This window comes from Equus caballus, chromosome 29, assembly GCF_041296265.1.
Source record: "Equus caballus isolate H_3958 breed thoroughbred chromosome 29, TB-T2T, whole genome shotgun sequence".
NCBI classification, from domain to species: Eukaryota; Metazoa; Chordata; class Mammalia; order Perissodactyla; family Equidae; genus Equus; species Equus caballus.
In genome coordinates, this window is record NC_091712.1 from 43657846 (window position 1) to 43679395 (window position 21550).

The window sequence follows — 21550 nt, forward strand, 5'->3', positions numbered from 1 at the left end:
TTCCCTCAGTATTTTGAGGGGCTTTTTCCATTATCTCTTATCTAACGCTTCCCACTAGAAACCTTACGTCTGACTGACATCATGATCACAGTGATCGCCCCCCCACCGCCCTAGGAGGGGAAAGGGTCGTTCTTTAACTTGAATGTTTTGTAATTTCCTAGGAATGGGTTTAGGTGTGAGCCACGCCCCTTCCCTGATACATATAAGCTGTTTATTTGTGTATTTTTCCTCATATCATTGCTTGAATAACTTCCTTCCTTCACACACATTTTTGTTGAATTTTCCATGTTCTGAATTAATCCCGTCTTAGTGTCAGTCTACCCTTTACTCTGCGTTCTTGGAAATTTCCTAAATTTTTCTGACAGCTCTTCAGCTGCCCCTCTTTCCCCAATTTTTGCAATCTGCATTTATCATTCGAGACCTTGCCTTGCTCTCAGCTTCCTCCTTTCTCAAGGACACTCTTCTTGTTTTACAGACGTGATGTCTCCTCAGATTTTTCCGAGGCGGCTTGTCAGCAAATTCCTAAGTTCTCCTCTTCTGTCTGGTTGGAGGGACTCCTCCGTGATGAATGCTTTCTTTATTTATTTTCGGTCTTTCTCTCTTATCCTGTTTATGATTTTTGTCGAATATTCACATCTGCGAGTAAAACATTAAAAGGATTGTTACAACCACCGGGCACGATTTCCAGTTTTTCCGACAGGCTCCCTCCCGAATGGAAAGGCTGCCTGGTCCCTCTGTTTCAATCAGCAGGTGCCCCCTTAAGACAGGAAAGTGGGAGCTAGTCATACTCAAGAGACCGCCTGATGCCAAGTGAGGAAAGCCTTCAGACCCCCTAACTTTTCTCAGGCAGTTCCTGCAACTCCTTCAGAGTCAGACTCTCCATTCTTCATCCTGAGAGGAAGTTTCCAGGTCAAGAGTTCTCTCCAAGGAGCAGGGGCTGGGCAACGGGGGCAGCCACTTATGAAGTCATTCGATGACCCCATTTCAGACGCAGGCTCCTCCTGCCTTGGTACCTTCTCTGGGCTCAGCCTCGGACACCAGCTCCTCCTGACAGGTGTCGGTGCTGGAATCCTCTCCACTGCACTCCTCCACATCCTCCCTGACCTTACCCCTTCCAGGGGACCGTCGAAAGCTGTCAGGCTGTCCCCCCACCACCCCAAAGTTACAGATCTGCTCCCTCTGGAGCCCGTTCACTTCCGTGGGGTCCAGGAAGGGAGGAGAGCAGACGAGCTTGCTCACCCCGGTCTCCCGAACCAGAAATCTGGATGTTACTTAGCCAAGTTGGCAAGCGACAGCTTCATCAAGAAAGTCTGGTGTTTCCATGAGAAAGTGACTCTTGAAGAGGCGGTTAATAATGATGATTTTCACTTGATATGTAAATTTATAATTCTGATAACGCTTTCCCACACACTAATCAAATTGATTGCTACAACCCCGAGAAGTGAGAAAGGCCAGAATCTTTAATATCGCTTTTGAGAAATACAGATGCCAAGACCAAGAGGCAAAGTGACTTTCCTAAAGTTAAAGGGGACGCGGAACTAAAATGTGGGATCAAGGATGGTCATCCTTCCTGCTCGAGGTCCCCTCAGACGCGCATCAAGGTGTGGTGCTGAGGATGCAAGAACTGTTCATGTTCTTTCTAAGTTTTTAAAATAAATAACCAGTAAGGAGCTCCCTAGAGTATATTTTCAGAAGTTTGTTTGAACCTGTCTGTTGCCAACCTGACCTGAAAAACATATTCAGAAGCTGTGGCCTTGACACATATTCCCTCCTGTTGAAGCTGACGCGCGGCTGTAATCACTCCACAAACGCCTGGGATCTATAAGCACCCTGGGAAGACGCATGTCTCTTGAGGACAGGGCAGGGACGGAAAGCTGAACTTCCTGAAAACAGCCCAGAACAGCTCTGCTCAGGACGTCAAACCCTTCTGGGCAAAGCGGGCAGGCTTGTCTTCTTGGGAAAAACCTGAAAGTGACAGTCACTTCAACAACAGATCAGTAGTAATTGTCCCCAGCCGTGAAACGCAGAGTGTGTTCTGCTGCGTGCATTTTGCTCTGAACCTAAAACGGCCACATGAGGTAAAGAAACCTGCTTTGCGTGTCCACCCGGGGCTCTGGCCTGAATAACACGTCATCCATGGGGTCAGACCAGGTGAAGCTGGTGTTTACACCCTATTTTCCCATTTGCACCTGGTAAGTCCTCACAGATTAAATGCAGTTGGGACTTCTCTTTCCAGGGGAGGCGCGCTCACAACTGCTCGTCTCCACGGAGGCCTTGTGGAGGCCGAGTACAGGGAGTTTATTCCCAATATTCCAAGACCTCTTTCTTTCCATTTCCCCCCCCACCCCAAATGACTGGCAGTGACTCTAGGCATAAAGTTAAAAGCAGAGTCTTTTTATTTACACCCAGTAGGCCATGGGAAGATGAGCAAGAACAAATGAACTAGACGAAAACCCTAAACGGAACCCTCACGCTGAGACGAAAGATGGTGAACGATCATCCGGATTTCAAGGAATTGATGGTAATAACGGCTAAGTGGGGAGAGAACTGTGGAGCCGAGGAGAGGTCTCCACCGCGTGTTCCTGTACATTAAGATTCACGGGGCCGTCATCTCGCACAGTAAGGAATATGGTGGACAACTGATTTTCAATCTTTGGTTTCAACTGTTACATTTTAACCCCAAAACACAGGATAGATTTTACTACCGACCCTTACGTAGCACGAACGCTGACTTTTTATACTAAACGTCCCTCATTAAAATGCAGGGGAAAAGAATGCCAGTCACCGCGTGGACATTTGGCCCACCCCAAGTGCAGGGGGCAAAACACGTTCTACGTTTCACACCTGGGAAAAGTCACCAACGTTCCGTTGCTGAAGTAATTGTCGTTTGCACCCTGACCCCACTGCCGGCTCATTTGGAGGTAAACGGCAGTTTAGTCTAGAATCGCTCACAAGGTGCTGACCAGTGCCGCCAGGACTGAACTAGCTAAGGAGACGGCTAAACTTACTTCTTCTCAGTCAGGAGGTGCACACAAGGAAAGCTACAAAAGGGACGAAGACGAGATTTTTGCTGCCTTCTTTTCAGATCACATATCCCCATCAGAGCTGTTCAAATACTCATGCGTTTTTCTGATCGTTAAGTCATAACCCAGCACTGAATTGTCCGAAAGATTTCACTAGGGGAAAAAAACCCAACACTATTTTCTCTCAAAGCAATAAAACTAAACTTGTCTTTATTCTAGTCCCTTAAATTGTCATCTTTTTTAATGAAAACATAACGCTAAGCCTGTCGCTGTAAGAATAAAGAGAAAAGACACCAACATCTAGTGTTTGTCTATGAGCCAGGATCGTCGTCAGTGTTTCGAAGAGGTTCTTATAAACAAGGCAAAATACTCCCCTGTTCTCCCTGATGGTGAACGTCAGCTTGTAACTCCGGTTACGCAAGCTTGTGAAAGAGACAGAGAGAGGAAGGAAGGAAGGAGGAAGGACTGTTGCACGTCATCCGTCTGCAGGAGGAGTTCATCCTCTCTGACCGGCCCCGACAGCGTGGCTGCAGGGAGAACAAACATATTCTGAACGGTTTAGATGAATTAACAAGCAACTGCGCACTGGGCAGGGCAGTCTTCCTCAGAGGAAAGAGGAGGATTGGTGGTGGATGTTAGCTCAGGGCTAATCTTCCTCAAAAAAAAAAAAAAGGAAAAAAAAAAATGTGCACTGAGCAAAGCTGCACCCTTTGAAGCACTTCGTATTTTCAAATCTTGCACTTAGCTCATGGTTTACAGTCCTTTCTTAGCCAGTTGACCCCATATTCAAATTTTCCAGCTTTCTCCATCTGCATTAGATAATATTGAAGGGCAGCTCCATGGTCAGTATTGGGGGAGCAGATGGTGCTGTCCTTGGACGCTTCCAAGGCAGAATGGGTGACACACTAATGGAACCCAGAGTCTATGGTTCATCAGCAAAATGAGGCCCCTTGCTTCCTGCCCAACACTTCACAACCACCCGACGGGTCCTCACTCCCGCCTGTCCGTCCGGGAGCACCTTCACCAGATCCCGTCTGCCTCCTCTGTGTCGGGCTCACAAGTGCTTCAGAGAGGAGCTCTGGAGATGGCACCACCGCGAGCTCAGGAAGGGAGTGGTCACCAGTGGTAAACAGCCAAGCTCCCAGGGTCAGAACCCTTAGGGCTAAAGTGAGGGAAGGAAGGAGTAGCTCGCAGGGCAGGAGTCTCAGCCTGGGGGCCATCCCTGATGGTTGTCAGCTAAAGGGTAGGCAGCAGTCCCACAAGTCAGGAGAGGAGAAGATCAGAGAGGGGCAGGGGAAAGGGGGCAGCCAGCCCCTCTAACATCAGTGCACATCTGTACCCTTGGCCATCAACCAAAGAGTGTCTTTGCTAACCAACCAGATGGCCACCAGCCCTTTGAGCCAAAGGTAATTCGCACACCTCGGCCACGCAAAGCCTCGACTGTATCAGGAGGTTGGCAGTGAGGGGCACGTCGGACAGCACAGAATGCACAGGGCCCGGATGAGGATTCCCTCTGAACCCCTTCAAATAGGATCCCCATCTTCCTTCTCAAAAACGGAGAACAAGAGAGAACAGAAACGAGAACATCAAGTGATTGCGTATGGATGAGGAAAGCACTTCACTTAAATGGTTAGCCCCATGCATGATTCATGAGTTCTGGCTTCACACGCTCATTATGTCTGGTTTTAGCTCCAGCGAGGCGATCTTGTCAGTCAGTCTCAGTGGAAGAAAAGAGAAGACTGCTTATCACTCACATCAGGCGTTTCCTATTTGTTCCTTTGATCTAAAAGAATGAGTTACTAATGGGGCGAAGTGCGTGCCCGGCCCAACCCAAATGGGAAGATAAATAGATTTTTCAATCTATTAATTGCAAAGAGTTCCTTGTCATCCCGCTTGCTTGCATGGAGGATGAGGGAGGGATGAATATATTTACTAACTGTAACACCACTGTGTTTATACCCAGGGAAGCCCGGTGCAGTGCTGGTGTTGGGGCCATAACTGATAACGTCCTTGGAGGTTGATCTGGTCCCCTTGCAGCAATAATGTATATCTTGTACAGCCTTGAATTTCATGCATCCCAAAGCTGTATCAATTAGGAATGAATTCCAGCTGCAGGAAATAAGATGGCTGATTAGCAGTGTCTTTAACAGATCGCCCTTGTATTAGTCTCACAAAACCAGTGGGCTGGACGCCAGCAGCTGCTGGCTCGGGTCAGGCTCTCGATGGTTTCAGCCTCTGCACTTCTCCTGGCTTTTGTCACCTTCCATCCCAAACTGCTGCGGGTCCCGCTCTCAGCTCAGCCCCCTTCAGGGCCAGGGAAAGAAGGGGGTGTCCTGCAGACTCCTGTTGACCAGAACTTGGCTTTTCAGTCTCAATGGCAGAACCAGGTGAGGCAGGAGGGCCTGGAACCTGTGATCTATAAACCACCCGAGGGGCCGGCCTGGTGGCATAGTGCTTAAGTTCTCATGCTCTCCTTTGGCAACCTGGGGTTCACAGGTTCGGATCCTGGGTGCAGACCTACATGTGCTCATCAGCCATGCTGTGGTGGCATCCCACATACAAAATAGAGGAGGATTAGCACAGATGTTAGCTCAGTGACAATCTTCCTCACCAAAAAGACAAAAGAAAAAACCAACTGAAAGCAAGCACTTTCCCCCATCTCCTTCCACCCCCAAATGCCCCTTGCTACTGTGTTATAACATTGAACAATAACCGAGTTATTAGCGCTCATCAGAAGAGAGTAGAAAGGTCATGGGGGCACGACATACGACTACAGTGGGTCTGCCTGATCCCCAACCCCGAAGTGTTCAACTTGGAGAAGTTGGGTTTGTTTATTAGGGAAGTTGTGTCAGACGCACTGTTGTCATGTAGACAAAGCCAAGTCCAATGGCTGAAACAAGATTGTCACCCGCTCTGTGTTGGCTCCAGAGACCCCGCCTGACCCTGCCCTCCCACAGGGGGCCCAGCATGTGTATGACTCCCCGTGAGTCTCAGACACACGTGTGTTGTGGGGTGGATGGCCTGGAGACCCGTGGGGAGCAGCCTGAGATTCTGGAAGGGAGCTGGAGAAGCTCTTGCCAAGAAGGTCTGCTCTGAGTGTGGGGAAACGGCCGAGGTGGGTGACAGCAGCTGAGAGGACCAGGGAGAAGAGACGTAGATGGAAGAGAAAGCGCTGGGCCCCACAGTGAGAGCCGAGGGTGCTGCTCTGCCTTGCAGTCTGGATGGCAGGGAGAGGTGCAGTCTGGTCTGTCTCCCCTTGGCATCCCCGGGCAGCAGCCCCAGCTCAGCCTCTATTCCTCTGAACCGGAAGGGCCGCCCTGCTCGGTCTGCAGACTGAAGCCTGTCCCCTCTGCCATGCCCCCTCCACAGCCTGTCCACGTCCCTCGGAACCAGCCTGGTCATTCAATGATCTTTCAACACTGTCTTTGGTTCCCAGTCACTTATAAGACTTACCTTGACTCCTCCCGTCACCCATCCTTTTGGAAGGTGTCCGCAGATCTGTGCCAGCCATCATCACGGTGAGGACTTCTCTCTCCATGTGCCTGCCTCCCTCCCTGGCTGTCAGGATAGGGTGACAAAAGGGACTTTGGAACTTCACAGTTTGCATCCTCATTCTCTCATTCTCATTCTCAAATAAATTAGGTGTTCGGTACATGTTGAATGAATGCTTGAATGCATGAATGAAAAAGATAAAAAGTATGCCCTGAGATTATAATGTAGGAGCTCTCAGTGAGGACTCATCCTGAATTTTGGTTTTGCCTATAGCCTGGTGCCATAGTCAGATTTATTTTTAAGAGGTGCTCAAACATGCTGTGTTTATCAGCTGCTTCAAACCAGCCCTCTTGCTCTCATATGAAGAACGCGTGCTTTATGGTCAATATAAGTCATAAAAGATCACGTGGTTTTCTATGTCATTCTAGCAATAGGAGTCATAGAAAAAGGTCTGGTTGTGAATAAGAGAAACAAATATATGCAGTACTAATAGCTAGAAATCATGGCACTTTTGCTGGATAACAGGCATGTGGTAAACACTTGACACAATTTTCTTTAATCCTCAGAAAACTTGATAGAACCACAACTAGAAGGACCTCAACTAAGCTATACAACTATGTACCGGGGGATTTGGGGACATAAAGTGGAAAAAAAAAAAGACTTGATGGCACTAGTGTTATCCCCATTTTCCAGACGAGACAACAGAGAAGCTCACTTGACCAAAGTCTCAGGTAAGTAGCAGAAACAGGGCTATCTGACTCCAGAACTTGTGCCCTGGCGCGGGTTGGGGTCTGCCCACCGTGCCTGGAGGTCTGCCATCCTTTACAGACGTGTCATCAACCACAACGTAACACACAAAACTTTGCACGTAGCTTACTGTCCCCCCAAAGTCAACGTATTTGCAACGTTGAGAGAATAGGAGCCCCGGGGGGCGCTGGTATCTTCTGATTGGTGGAGACGGCCATCAACCAAGACCCTGGTGAGAGAAAAATCTCCCGTCAAAAGTAATTGTTCTCTTCAGTCTTAGTCCGGTCACGCGCCTCGCAGTCCAGATGGGCCTGAGCCGACACTTCCAAATCACTTGATTTCAAACTAATTAGAGCAAATTTAGAAAAGAGAAACAGAACTTAGAAGAGGAAGGAACTTATTCACAAGAAAAGACTGAAAATCAAACAGACTTTGACCAAATAATGAGTAGAAGTGAAACCGCAGGAAATTCCCTGCAAATATTCCGAGGATGCCAACCACAGGAAAGCTGGGAGCCTTGAAAGACAGAATGAGTGAGGGGATGAAACTGGGCAGAAGATCATTTAGGCGGACGATTGAGGAAGGTCCCTAACGCTGAGCTAGAACGTTGTGGAAGAGCCTTCGTCCCTCAAGGGGAGCCGTGGAAACCCTATAACTTGAGTCGTCAAACTCAATGCACACAGCGCTGGAAAACAGGGAGGCAGAGTTAATTATACACCCCACCCTGGGGCAGGCTGCATATGGGGTAAATACCATTCCTTTATGTCTTTAAGTTCTGTAGTTTGATATTTGTTTCTTTGATGCCTGTTGACATATTTTACCTTCAGTTTTATTCTTAGAAATTCAGTAGTTGTTTTCCTCTAAAATCAGGTGTAGTATTGTGAAAATTCTATTCAAAGGGTCTGAGGAGGCTAAGAATTGCTTAGTCCCAGTTAAATGGATAAAAGCAGCTTCCGAGAGACTGCCTGAAGTGTGGGGGGTGGGGTGCCCTGGGGAGAAGCCCACCAAATTGGAGGTTCACTGCGTCGGATGTAGACCAACTTGAGAACAAGCCGGCCCAGTCACCTTCTCACGTCCTCAGAAACAGTGGGAGAGAGAGTGGGTGGGGTGACTCCTTCAGAAGAGCAAACAGACCAGTTCTCTGGGCTGAAGAGGATAATGCAGGAGGCCAGCCAGAGAGAGGCGTCCACTCTTTACCGGGCACGTTCTTCGGCTGTGTTTGCAGGCAGCAACCTGAAGGATGAGGTAACGTTTCCCTCCGGGATGAAGTGCACGCGAGCTTGGTTACCACTTATGAAGAGCTGGGGACCCCCCAGGCTCAGGGTCCCCCAGCTGCAGCCGAAAACCACTGCATGTGCGGCACCTCTGGGATGCCTGCACCTGCCCACATGAGGCTGGGCAAGGGCACGGAAGCAAAACACAGGTCCTCGCACTACCTGCTGCGCTGTGAGCAAGAACGCCCTTTGTCTCTGGCCCAGGAATCTCCTGTCTTCCGCCAGCATCTGTGAGGCAGTAACAGGCTGAGTTCTCAGCTTGTATGCAGGGTCGAACCCCAGAGCCGGACAGATACCCTTCCCAACACATTCACACATGCTAAGGAGGTGCACATGTGGTCTTATCTTCCCCTTTCCAAGGCCAAAGGTAGGATATCACACACATGGCTCCAAGTCTTGCTTTTTTGATGTAACAATGTATCCAGAAATCTTCATATACCTATAGAGAATTTCTCCTCTCTGTCTTGTAGCTGCACAGGAGCCCAGTGACAGATGTCCTGTGCTTTTCCAGTCCCCGATTGATGGACACTTAGGTCATCTCTATTATTTCGCTATTGCAAACATTGCTGTAGTAAATAGCTTTGTACATACATCATTTTAACACATGTGCAGATATATGGGTAAGATAAATTCCCAGAAAGAGAACTGAGCCAAAGGGCATATGCATTTGTAATCTGATACTGTTAAATTATCCATTGGATGTCTCTCTCTGTATATATTCCTGCCTGCTATTTATTAGAGTAGGTGTTTCTCCACAGCCTTTCCAACCGTACATTAATAAGCTTTTGGATGTTTACCAATCTGACAGGTGAAGAATTATGTCTCATTGTACTTTTAATTCGATGATGTATATTTTTATCATTGAGGTTGAATGTTTTTCCACATATTTAAGAACCGTTTGTATCTTCTTCCTGTGAAATGTTTTTATCTAGCCTCTTCCCATTATTCTATTGAGGTTTCTTTTTCTTAAAAGTTCTTCATACATTTGAGAGAGAGTGCTTTGTTTGTGATATAAATTGCAGTTTTTCCCAGTTTTTAATTGTCTTTTTTACTGTCTTTAAGATGTTTTTCCATGCAGTAATATTTTTTATTTTTATGCATTTGGATTTGACAATTGTTACTGCTTTGGGACTTTGAGTTATAATTAGAAAGGCTTTTTACCCACCAAATTTATAAACAGATTATCCCACATTTTCTCCTCGTGCATTTACAACTTCTTTGTTTGTTTGTTTAATCAACCAAAGTCCACAGTTTATATTAGGGTTCACTCTTGGTGGTGTACATTCTATGGGTTTGGACAAATGTATAATGACAGGTATCCATCATTGTCGGATCATACAGAGTAGTTTCACGGCCCTAAAAATCCTCTGTTCTCCCCCTATTTATGCCTCCTCTCCCCAACCCCTGACAGCCACTGATCTTTTTACTGTCTCCATTGGTGTGTCTTTTCCAGAATGTCATGTAGTCGGAATCATACAGGATGGAGCCTTTTCAGAAAGGCTTCTTTCACTTACTAATATGCGTTTAAGGTTTCTCCATGTCTTTTCATGGCTTGATAGCTCATTTCTTTTTAACACTGAATAATATTCCATTGTCTGGATGAACCATAGTTTATCCACTCACCTACTGAAGGGCATTTTGGTTGCTGCCAAGTTTGGGCAGTTATGCATAAAGCTGTTGTAAACATTGTATGCAGTTCACTTTTTTGCATCTAAACCTTTGACCCATTTGGAATTTATCCTGGTGCGTGGTAGGAAGTAAAGATTCAATTTGATTTTTCAGACGGCTCTTCAGTTGCTAGACACCACTAATGGAATAGTCTGTCTACACTGCAGGTTTGGGGTATTATTACCTTTATTCTGTACTAAATTCCTGTATGAGCTTGGGTCAGTTTCTGGACTCTCTGCTTTGTTCCGCTTGTCCCAGTTCACCATCAGTACCACGGTGACTCATTATTGAGCCTTTATGACCTGCTTGATATCTACTAGGGTTTGTCTCCTCGTGTTGGTCTTCTTTTTTTTATTGAAGTATAATTTACATACAATATTATATTAGTTCCAGGGGTACAACATAGTGATTCGATATTTTTGTACATTACGAAATGACAATCACGTTAAGGCCAGCTACCATCTGTCACCATACAATGTTATTACAATATCGCTGACTATACTCCGTATGCTGTACATCACATCCTCATGACGTATTTATTTTATAACTGGAAGTTTGTACTTCTTCATACCTTTCACCTGTTTTGTCCATCCCCTCAATACCCTCTCCTCTGGCGACCACCAGTTTGTTTTCTGTATCTATTAGTCTGTTTCTTTTTTGTTTGCTCATTTGTTTTGTTTTTTAGGTTCCACATGTAAGTGAAATCATACAGTATTTGTCTTTCTCTTTCCGACTTATTTCACTTAGCTTAATGCCCTCTAGGTCCATCCATATTGTTGCAAATGGCAAGATTTCATTCTTTTTAATGGCTGAGTAGTACTCCGTTGTGTATATAAATCACTTCTTCTTTATCCTTTCATCTGTTGATGGACACTTGGGTTGTTTCGTTATCTCAGCTATTGTGAATAAGGCTGTAATGAACACCAGGGTTCATGTATCTCTTCGAGTTAGTGTTTTCATTTTCTTCAGATAATTACCCAAAAGTGGAATTGCTGGATCACGTGGTAGCTCTACTTTTAGTTTTTGAGGCACCTCCATACTGTTTTCCATAGCGGCTGCACCAATTTACATGCCCACCAACAGTGCAGAAGTGTTCTCTTTTCCCCACATCCTCGCCAACTCTTGTTGTGTCTTATCTTTTTGATAATAGCCATTCTGACAGGTGGAAGGTGATATCTCATTGTGGTTTTATTTCTTTTTCAGAATTTCCTAGGTTACCCATTAGAATCAGCTTGCATGGTTCAAAAATAAATAAAACAAAACCACACTTTTGCACCAGTGTCTTGGTCAACAACAAAGCCCCATGACTGTTCCTCCTGGAATCACGTTTACCTTGTCAGTCAATGGAGAGAGGACACGTGCAGTCGAATCTTCCCATCCAAGAATGTGCCATGTCTTTCTATTTGTTCAAGTCTTGTTGATGTCTTTAGTAGGGTTTTAACATTTTATTCATACAATTCTCGCTCATAACTTGTTAAGCTTATTCCTATTATCTTGTTTGCTGCTACTACAAAGGGAGCCATTTCTCTCTGGTTGTCTTGTGTACATGAAAGCTATTGATTTCTGTACGTTCACTTTGTACTCTATCACCTATCAACTCTCTTACTGTTTCCAGCAGCGTTTCAACTGGGTTCTCTGGAAGTTTCCATGTATACAGTCACAGCGTGTTCAATGATTGTGTCACCTGCTCCCGTCCAAGTGTCGTACCTCTGATTTCCTTCTCCTGTTACTATGGCTAATAGCCTCGGTAGATGTCAAATAAAGGGTCATAGTGGGCCTCTTCGCCAAAACCCTGAATGTGTAGAAATTCCTCTAGTGTTTCCTATCAAGCACGATGCTGGGGGTGTGTGTGTGTGTGTCTGTGTGTGTGTGTGTGTATACTCACATCGGAAGACATCCATCTATTCTAGTTTATTGAGTTTTTATCAAAAGTAGTTGTTGGATTTTGTCAGGTGGCTTCTCAGTATCTGTGTTTATGGTCGTATTTTTGCATTTTAATTTTTTTAATGTCTTCCACTTTTGCATTTCTGGAATAAACCCACCTTGTAGTGACTACGGTATTGCTCTGTTCGTCTGCTGCTTGGTGGCTTGTATTTCATTCGGAATCTTCAATAGCCATAGCTGAGCGCCACCTGCAGTTGTCTTTCTGTATGGTCTCCGTCAGGTGGACGGATCAATAATATAGGCATTTCATAACAAAGCAATTTGAAGGCTTTCCTCATCTTTATATGGTCTGGAACAGTTTAAATCACCTTGAAATTGTCTGCTACTGAAGGTCAGTAGAATTCTCCCACAAAGCTAACTGGGCTTGGGGCTTCGGGAGAAGGAGCTCTTTGATCACTTTTTCTACTTATTCTATAGAAATTAGTATGTATGTATTTTCTGTAACTATTTCTCATGTTGTCCTACAAGATAAATTTTACTCTCAAAAGCCATTTTATGGGAAAAGAGGTGACCAATAACCACTATGTACCCAGTCCCACTTCTGTGCAGATTTGCAATAGATGCCGTTGGTGCCACACACGGGCCCTCGCTGCCTGCTGCCCCCGCCCCACTGGTGGGAGCCGCTCAGCACCAAGCAGACTGACCCCCTGGCACCCTGCGTATTCCAGCGCTTTCTGTCATTTCAGCCTGAGACTAGACTTAGGGAAGCCCCCTCCTTGCCTTGCTTCTTCCCCATCCTAGCCTGTTTCTATGACTCTCTTCCAAGTTCCTCCAGAGAGAACTCCCTCATAAATCACTGCCTGAGGATCCCAACTTGGCCTCTGGTCCAGGGAGCCCGTGTCTGGAGTCCACCCCCTGGCCCCTCTCTCTCATCCACACACAGTCTGCGTGTGGCACTCATGCACTATCTATCACACGGCACCTTATGTTGCAGACAGTTCTGTTTTGTGTCATCCCCCTGAATGCATGCTAAGTTCTCTGAAGGACAGGGCCGTGTCTTCGATATCTCGACGTCTCCTGCTTCACTTAGCAAGGTACTGAGATTAACAGAAAGTGAATAAACAAACAACGCATTTCTTGGGCCACATAATTGTCCTGAATGTGGCGGAACTGGAGTCAAGCCGAGTGAGGATTAATGAGGTAACAGGAGAGCAGTTTCTCTTTCTACAGATCTAATTTCCATGGAAAATCAAAAGGGAGACTCAGACCGGAGCCTCAAGAAGCAACTCTCAGCTGTCTATGCTAAGTTACATGCATGTGCACGGACATCTGGATATTGAACAACTTTGAGAAATAATTATAAACGTTATTTTCCATTTCTCTAAATACCTGCTTTAATTAAGCTGGAATCTTCAAAATGACGTCTCTACCAGAATGGCTCCTCTTTAGCCGTTTCTCAACAGTCAGCGTGTCACTGGGTAGCTATTTTAGTTAGAATGTGGCTCCCTGGCAGCTGGCACCCTCACTCACTGTGCAGTGAGGTCCCGTTGGTAAATGATGCTCAGATCCACCCTGGGACCCCTTCCAGTCAAGGGCCAGGAAAGGACCTGTGTGCGGGAAGCAGCCCTGCCGGCGGGTGGCAAGTGACCAGGCTGCTGGACCCTGTGGGAAGAGAAGCGCTGCATTCTGAGCTGCTTTTACACATTTTGGTCAGTCCTGGGGAAGAAATCCCAGGCAGCTCAGTGTGTTCTGTTTTCGCTTTCCTAAAGCAGAGTCGCTGCTGACTTCACGCCCAAAACGTGGGGAAGTAAGTGTCCAGTCGTTTCCTGAGCTGTCCATGCAGCCAGACCCCTGCAGGGAGGGGACAGCAATGACCAACCCAGCCAGGACCTGAGTGGTTTTCCGGATCTCAGAAATGGAGACTGAGGAAGGAAGGGGGTACTGGACCAGCCTGGGAAACGCCGCTGCAGCTGATGGGCAGGCCCCTGACACTGGTGGGGTCGCTCTCTGACTGCGGCCCGGTGCCCCACCCCCCTTCTCTCACCCACGCCTCCTTCTTCCCTCACCCGCAGCTGCTCGTCCTTCTCTTGCTTCTTCTCGACTCTCCCATCTCATCTCGAAGGAGCATCTGCACGGTGGGGCAGGGAGGGGGGACATCATTTAGGCTGTAGAACTAAGTGCTCGAGGCAGAAAGTTTCAGGTCAGGGCAACGAGCACGTGAAAGAACTTGTCACGTGCCCAGCACTGTCGCCTCCGGGAAGTAAATTTTACTAAACACGAAGGTTCGCTCCAGCATGCCCTGGTGGGCACACCGTCTCTTTAGAGAAACCGCCCATCACGTATTTGCGGCAGAACTCAACGGAGTGGGCACAACCAGCTGCTAACTGCCACATCCACCCTGACCACGTGCAGCACAGAACCCGGATCCCCACCAGCACAGATGTTTGTTAAAAGGTACCACAGGGGCCAGCCCGGTGGCTCAGCAGGTAAGTGCACACGTTCTGCTTCGGCGGCCTGGGGTTCACTGTTCAGATCCCAGGTGCGGACATGGCACCGCTTGTCAAGCCATACTGTGGTAGGCGTCCCACATATAAACTAGAGGAAGGTGGGCATGGATGTTAGCTCAGGGCCAGTCTTCCTCAGCAAAAAGTGGAAGATTGGCGGCAGATGTTAGCTCAGGGCTAATCTTCCTCTAAAAAAAAATTTTAAAAGGTACCACAGGCTTATAGGTTCCCAACTCCATTCTCTCCACTCCCCGATGGAGGCCTGGAAAATCAGACGTGTTCCTAGCCCAGGAGCACGGATGGCTTGTCCCAGAAGATCCACCTTTGGCACCGACGCTCTGGGGGGCCCCTTCTTGGACTATTTAGTGGAAATTCTGGTTCCCGCCCAGAGGGAGGAATTCACCATCTAAGTGAAGAGAAAACGTAGCTGCACGAAGAGGCCCACAAGCCCCGTTAGACCAGGAGCAGACTCGACCGACTCACGGCCCCTGGGGCTCCTGACTCAGCAGGTTGATGGCACGTTTTGAAGACACCCAGTCTGGGGTTTGCTCTTGAGGTTTCTTTTGTTTTGCTTGCTTTCCGTTCTTGCAGAGAATATCACTTCTGTTGGCAAGATTCCTTTGACTGTGGTCAGAAAGAGCATTGTCCTGTGAAAAGCAAGCCCTGAAGCCTCCACTGGACGCTCGTCATCAGCTCCTGGCCTCCGAGTCGATGGCAGGAAAGGAGGAAATGCTGAGGCCGAGGCTGGCGGGTGGAGGGCGTCTCTGGCAGCCGTGAGCACCACCCCCATCCTGCAGCTGGGAATGGGGCCTCAGACAGAGTCAGAAAATGGCCCCGTGAGTTGAGTTTGACCTCAAAACTCTGCTCCTATCATATATAAAGAACACTAATGATAACAGCAGCAGTATGAGTTGGGCGCCCTGCGAGTCTATGAGGCTGGTCCTCACGGAGCCCCTGGGACCCTCTCTGTTGTCAGATACGACGGCCACAGGCAAGCAGAAGCCATGTTTCTTAGTTCTCACCACAAACCCAGGAAAGCACGCTGAGCCGGGGTTTGCGAGGCCCCGGGAAGCAGCTGCCTCAGAACCATGAAGAGACGAGGAGGCAGGAAACGGCAGCCGCCCCCCCTTGCTCCCGCCGCGTTGTGGGGCTCGGAGGCCCCTTAGGATGGAAAGAGCTGGATGGAATGGGAGGCGTTATTGCCTGCTCTCATCTCCCATCTGTCCTGTGGCTCTTTGGGGAGAACAGAGGCCCCAATGCGCTGAATCAGAGAACGCGGCGTGTTTCCCCTGCTGTCGCTGGTCCGCCATGTCGCGCGCTGTTCTTGGGCGTGAGCCTAAGTCTCAAGCAGAAAACCCATAGCGAAGACATCGTTCCTGAAATGCGACCTCAGACACAAGGCCAGGGCGGGTTCTGGGGAGCGTGCCACAGGCGTGCAGAGCCCCCCTTCTGGGCCGGCCCAGGGGAGGCACCACGCGCCCCGAGACACCCCTGCCTCCCTAGCATCACCTGTGAGGTGCTGTTCTGGAAAGGGACACGCTGGGCCAGGCGTCACTCCAGGGGCGCTGTCCTGCTGCAGCTCAGTCTGCCTTGACCGCCTCTCGGCTGAGCATCCTCGAGGCCCAGGCTGCACTTTCCCCAAGTGCTCTTGGGGCACAGATCGCTGAGCGTGTGACACTCGCACCCCCAACTCCTCCGGACCCCTGGACCTGGACTCACTCACAGCCCCAGGGAGGCGAGGAGGTCGGAAAAGCGCGTCTGTCTGCATGTGGGAACAAGGAGCCTGTCCCTGGGCTGGGAGACAGGCGTGTTTGAAGGACCCGGGTGTCTGGTACAGCTTGTCGCTAGTCCGGGTGGCCCTCAGGGACAGCTGGCTCCACTTGGGGGGGTGGGGGGAGCGAGGAGCGAGGCAAGCGCAGGACCCACAGGCTGGCACCTGTTGTAACGGCGTCCTTGGCTCTCTCAGCCCCCGCCCCCATCCTGCACACAACACATTCCCGTCAGTGAATCTTCCAGTTAAGAAGCAATTCTCGGGCTGGCCCCGTACCCTAGTGGTTGCATTCCTATGCTCCCCTTCTGCAGCCCGGGGTTCACAGGTTGGGATCCTGGGCGAGGACCTAGCACCACTGGTCAAGCCACACTGTGGCAGCATCCCACACAAAATAGAGGAAGATTGGCACAGACGTTAGCTCAGTGACAATCTTCCTCACGAAAAAAAAAAAGCAATTCTCAGCCCACAGGCCCAGGGTGGGGGTGGTGGCAGGATTTCTGGGGGTGAATCTGGTGATTATGGTACACAGCCAAGCTACAGGCTCTGCGCCCCTCCCCTTAGGAGTCGCAGCCCGAAATCCAGCAGGCAGCCAGCTTCCTCTCCCTTTAGCTCGGGTGCCGGCCGTGGCCTGGTGTCACCTGTTGGGTGGCGGGTTGCCCACGGTCCCATCTGCTCCCAGGACCCCACTGCACACACGTGGGGAGAGGCAGACCTCTGTGTCCCTCAGGTAGAGAATCGGCAGGTGCACACGATCAGGTGCCCGCTGACCCTGGTTTTGAGAACTAAGTGAACCTCTGGGAACCAGAGCTTTGCTGGGGCGCAGTCCTGAAACAAGGGGGCACGCGACCCCCCCAAAGCACACCCTGTCGCTACGCGAAGCCCCAGGACACAGCAGCCGTGTGGTGCTTGTCGGACCCTGCATGGCTGTGGGCGGCGGGCCTGTGGGTGGGATGAGGTGAAGGAAGGGCGGCGTGCCGTGTCCTGACCCCTTCTCTGTCCCCCAGGCCTGGATGCGAGGCAAGCGCAGGTCGTCGTCCTGTCCTCAGGCACCAAGTGCATCAGCGGCGAGTACATCAATGACCAGGGGCTGGTGGTCAATGACTGCCACGCGGAGGTCGTGGCCCGGAGAGCGCTTGTCCACTTCCTGTACGCGCAGCTGGAGCTGCACCTGAGGTGAGCGGGCGCATCCCATCGACTCACGCCCCGGACATGAGCTCGCGGCTCTGTGGGTGACCCACGTGTCCTGGCTGGCAGCCCACAGCTGGCCCAGAACTGCTGCCCCCTTTACCCTGGCGGGTCCCCTGCACACGGGGCCCGGCCGTGAGCTTGAAATGACGTCCTCATTCAGACGGTGGCGTCTCCTGAGCTCACGCTGTCGCCCCACAGGCCGTCAAACACTGAAACGCCCAGCATCCTCCCCACTGTTCTCGGACCTCCATCCAAGCAACCTGCCTGCCCATGAGTGACCGCAGCAGACGGTTTGCAAGGTGCACACATGTCACCCCCCCACACACGTGCGCACACGTGTGAACACACCTTGTCACACACCCCCTCATTCCATCCCATAACAGTGTCTATTAAGACACTCACAGCCATCTTGTCCACCCGGCTGCCGTGACAGAACACCACCGGCTGGGCGGCCTGAGCAGTGAACACTGCCAGCTCAGTCTGCAGGCTGGAGGTCCGGAATCAAGGAACAAGCAGATCCAGCACCTTCTCGCTGTGTCCTCACACAGGGGAGGGGGCGAGGGTGCTCTCTGGGTCTCTTTTATACGGACACTAATCCCATCACAAGGCTCCACCCTCAGGACCTCATTGCCTCCCAAGGGCCCCACCTCCTAATAAAACCACTTTTGGGGGTGGGTATGAATGCACGAATTTGGGGGACACAAGTATTCAGTGCATATCGAGGGGTTGGCTAGGGGCCAGTGCTCCCCTATGACCACAGCACCCCACGAATAAAGAAAGGCACGGGCAGCTACCACAATGCTCTTCACGAGGCCGGAATGCAGTCCAGTGTCAAGAAGACCGTGCAGAGAGAGGGCAGCCAGCCACAGCCGCCCGTGGACCACACGCTGCCAACTGTCATTGAGAGCATGCCCCAAGTCACTGCGCACGCTCCAGATGACAAAGACCAGGGGAGGACGGCACTGCGGGGCCGGTGGAGGAGCGCAGCGGCATCCCCAGAGGAGCAGCCCCCCAGCTCTGGCTCCAGCTGCCCCTTCCCTGTGGGGGGCAGTGAAGGCGACGTTCTTCCACTGCCAGCCTTCAGTCATTAACCCAGAACTAGCCTCCTGTTTTAAAAAGAGAAAGAAACAAAACCCCACAGAAAAGCCGCCTGCCTCTCGGATGCTGTTGGCCCTTGAAATGCGAGGGGCACGTGGGGAGCTGAGAGTGGGCTCTGGGACGGCCTGTTCACTTGGAGCAACACCCTGCTCCCCGGTCACCTTCATCCAGCATGGAAGGGCGCTGGTGACATCAACACATCCACTCCATCTCCACGAAATTGTCCCCCTTCAAAGGAGACCCAGGATTCAGCCTTTCCCCCAGGCTCGGTGCCTCTGAGCCGCAGAAAAGCGTGGGGAGCTGATGGCCCCAATCGGTGTTCTGTTCCGAGAACTTCTCGGCCGGGCAAGCTTCTCACAGAGCACAGATTTCCGCAAGGACGGCACGGCCTCCCCCAGGCGCTGGGCTGTGAGGCAGCCTGCTGTCTTGTTTCCCTTCTGCCGGCCTTGTCCTGGGGCCACAGGGCTCAGGTGCCACCAGACAAGCCCCAGGCCAGCTCCCCCTGTCCCCAGCCAGCAGGTCAGAGCGTGTCTGAAACACAGGCCAGGCTCGACTCCACTGCCCTGCGCCCCTCTGTCCCGAATGTGCTCACGTCCCGCCCTGTCCCAGGACCCGAGTGCAAGGCCAGCGGTGGGCTTGGGGACGTCGTCTGCTTCTTGCCTCCTCCAAGCATGTTCTAAGGGGGCATTCCAAAAGGAAATGTGCTCCCACGGTGGGCTGTCCAATGTTCTGGGCCGGCTGCTCCGGCCGTCGGGAAGCAGCAGGCTGTCGCCTGTGCTGGCGTCTCTCCCTACGACACACTGAGCAGAGCGGAATCGCAAGTGGATGTGAGCACACGGCCATCCAGGCGCGTCCCAGCCCCAAGCGATTGGTCACGGAGACTTGACAGCTGTGGGCGTCCTTGTCTTCATCGCATCTTCCCGCTGCCCTTCCAAGTCCTCTGAAGCAGTGTTCTTCAATTCCACTAATAATGGGGTCTCATGGGGCTTCGGGGAGTGACTCAGGCGTGCCACTGGCACGTGCAGCAGCTGCAGAAAGGGGAGGGCGGCCCAGAGGCGTGCCGCACAGACTCACAGGGAATGGCGCCCTAGTGCCCCCGATTAATTCTCATCTGAGCCCATGTGCGGGGAGCCGCAGCCTCACGCACCGTCCCTCACGGGTTCCAGGCCCACTGAGGGTGTGGCCGAGCCCAACTGTTGCCAATCTCTCCAAATGTGGGGAAGGGTTTCTCTCCTAATGTCTGCTGCTCAATCAGAAATATTCCCAAATACCCTAACTCTGGTCTGGGTCACAGCTGGCGCCAGCCGCTGGCCGGCAAGCATGCAGGACCCTGCCCTCGTGGGGGCTGAGCAGCAGCTGCAGAGAGCCAGCACAGCCCGGGGGCGCCGGGATCTGCACCCAGAGACCCAGGGCCGGCGTTTGCTCCAAGTTCTGGGAGGGGTGGGGGCACCTGGCAGTGGAGGGAGCAGAGGCAGGGAAGCAGAAAGGCTGGCGGATGCCTCTCAGGTTTCCTGGGGAGAAAATGTCTGTTCTGCTGCCTCTGTGATCTCAGGCCCCAGGAAAGCAGAATCCATCACCAATGGGGCAGAACGTGTAAAAACAGCAAGAGCGGCAGAAAGTAGACTGCCTGTGATGAGCGAGCACAAGAGCGGGGAGGGAGGGCCGCCAGCAGACCCGGCACAGGGCCACGGCGACCCGAGAAGGAGGCCGGGAGACTCTGAGGGCACAGGCCTGGACCCCAGAGGCTGTTCGACCTTCTCCATGGTCGCATGCAGAAGAAAAGCACTTCCGTGCACAGATTTCCCGCTGGACTGGCGGCCGGGCCCTCCCCACCCTGCAGAAAGCCCCACGGAGGCCAAGTCCAGGTGACAGTGCCCCCACCTGACGGCACATAGGCAGCCTGTGAAGCACGTTCTATAAACACTGAGACACGGCTGACACCCGCTGGGAAGCTGGCTGTGTAGACAAGCAGCCCAAGACAGAAAAGGCAGGGAGTGAGATGACTGTGCGTCTGCAGGCCATGTTCGCTTGCACGTGGCTTCGCTGTGGCCTGGTCTGGAAGTTTCCGTGCAGGGAGAAAACACAATGTGAAGGGTGAGGAGGACAGAAACCCGGGGCAACCGCCCAAGGCGGAGCAGCAGCGTCCTGGGGTCAAAGTGCATGGGCAGGCTTGAGGCACATGGTGACAGGAGCCTCTCTCTGTCCTCTGTCCCCAGCAAGCGCCGCGAGGACTGGGAGCGCTCCGTCTTCGTGCGGGCCAAGGAGGGCGGCTACCGGCTGAGGGACAACGTGCTGTTTCACCTCTACGTGAGCACGTCGCCCTGCGGGGACGCGCGGCTCAACTCGCCCTACGAGATCACCACCGACAAGCGTAAGAGAACACCTTCCCTCTTTCCCGCCAGCAGCCCAGACCCGGCTCCAGGCGCCCGTGCTGACCCCGCTGGTGTGCGGCCGGGCCTCAGAGGACTGGGTCCACAGAGAGCTGCTTAATCACCCCTCCGACATGTTAGCCTGAAATGCCCAGACCGTGGGAGCCCAGTAGCTTGACTCTAAAATTAGCTATTTAATGGCCCCGGTTCTGCTCCATTTTAATCGGTCAGAAGGCCCCCGTCCCAGTCTGGAGAATAGGATGAAGGAGAGCAGAGATGAGAACTACACAGAGCGGGAAACTCCAGCTGGCTGTGTCTGCCTTCATTTGCAACCGCGAGGAGAGTAAGGCTCAGCTTTTTAACCAAGCCAGTGTTGGGTGATGCCCACAAAGGCACCTCTCCAGGGGTCTGTGCTGAGCCCCCGGGCAGGGCCTACCCTCTCGGGGATTTTAGCAGAGCAGGTGCACGGAAAGAAGTCGTCTCCACCCCCAACGAGAAGTGACACTGTTCCCAAGTGGGGACACACCGGGGT

The 21550-nt window shown here is 51.2% G+C and overlaps 1 protein-coding gene across 1 annotated transcript in view; it reads left to right on the forward strand.

Annotated features, from left to right (window-relative positions):
- The window catches only part of ADARB2 (adenosine deaminase RNA specific B2 (inactive)), a 455480-nt gene that overhangs the window by 392658 nt on the left and 41272 nt on the right, over positions 1 to 21550 (forward strand). Inside the window, exons 5-6 of the mRNA XM_023632103.2 lie at positions 17368 to 17536; positions 20866 to 21020. Of these exons, the coding sequence (XP_023487871.1) occupies positions 17368 to 17536; positions 20866 to 21020 (324 nt within the window). The remainder of the gene's footprint in view (positions 1 to 17367; positions 17537 to 20865; positions 21021 to 21550) is intronic.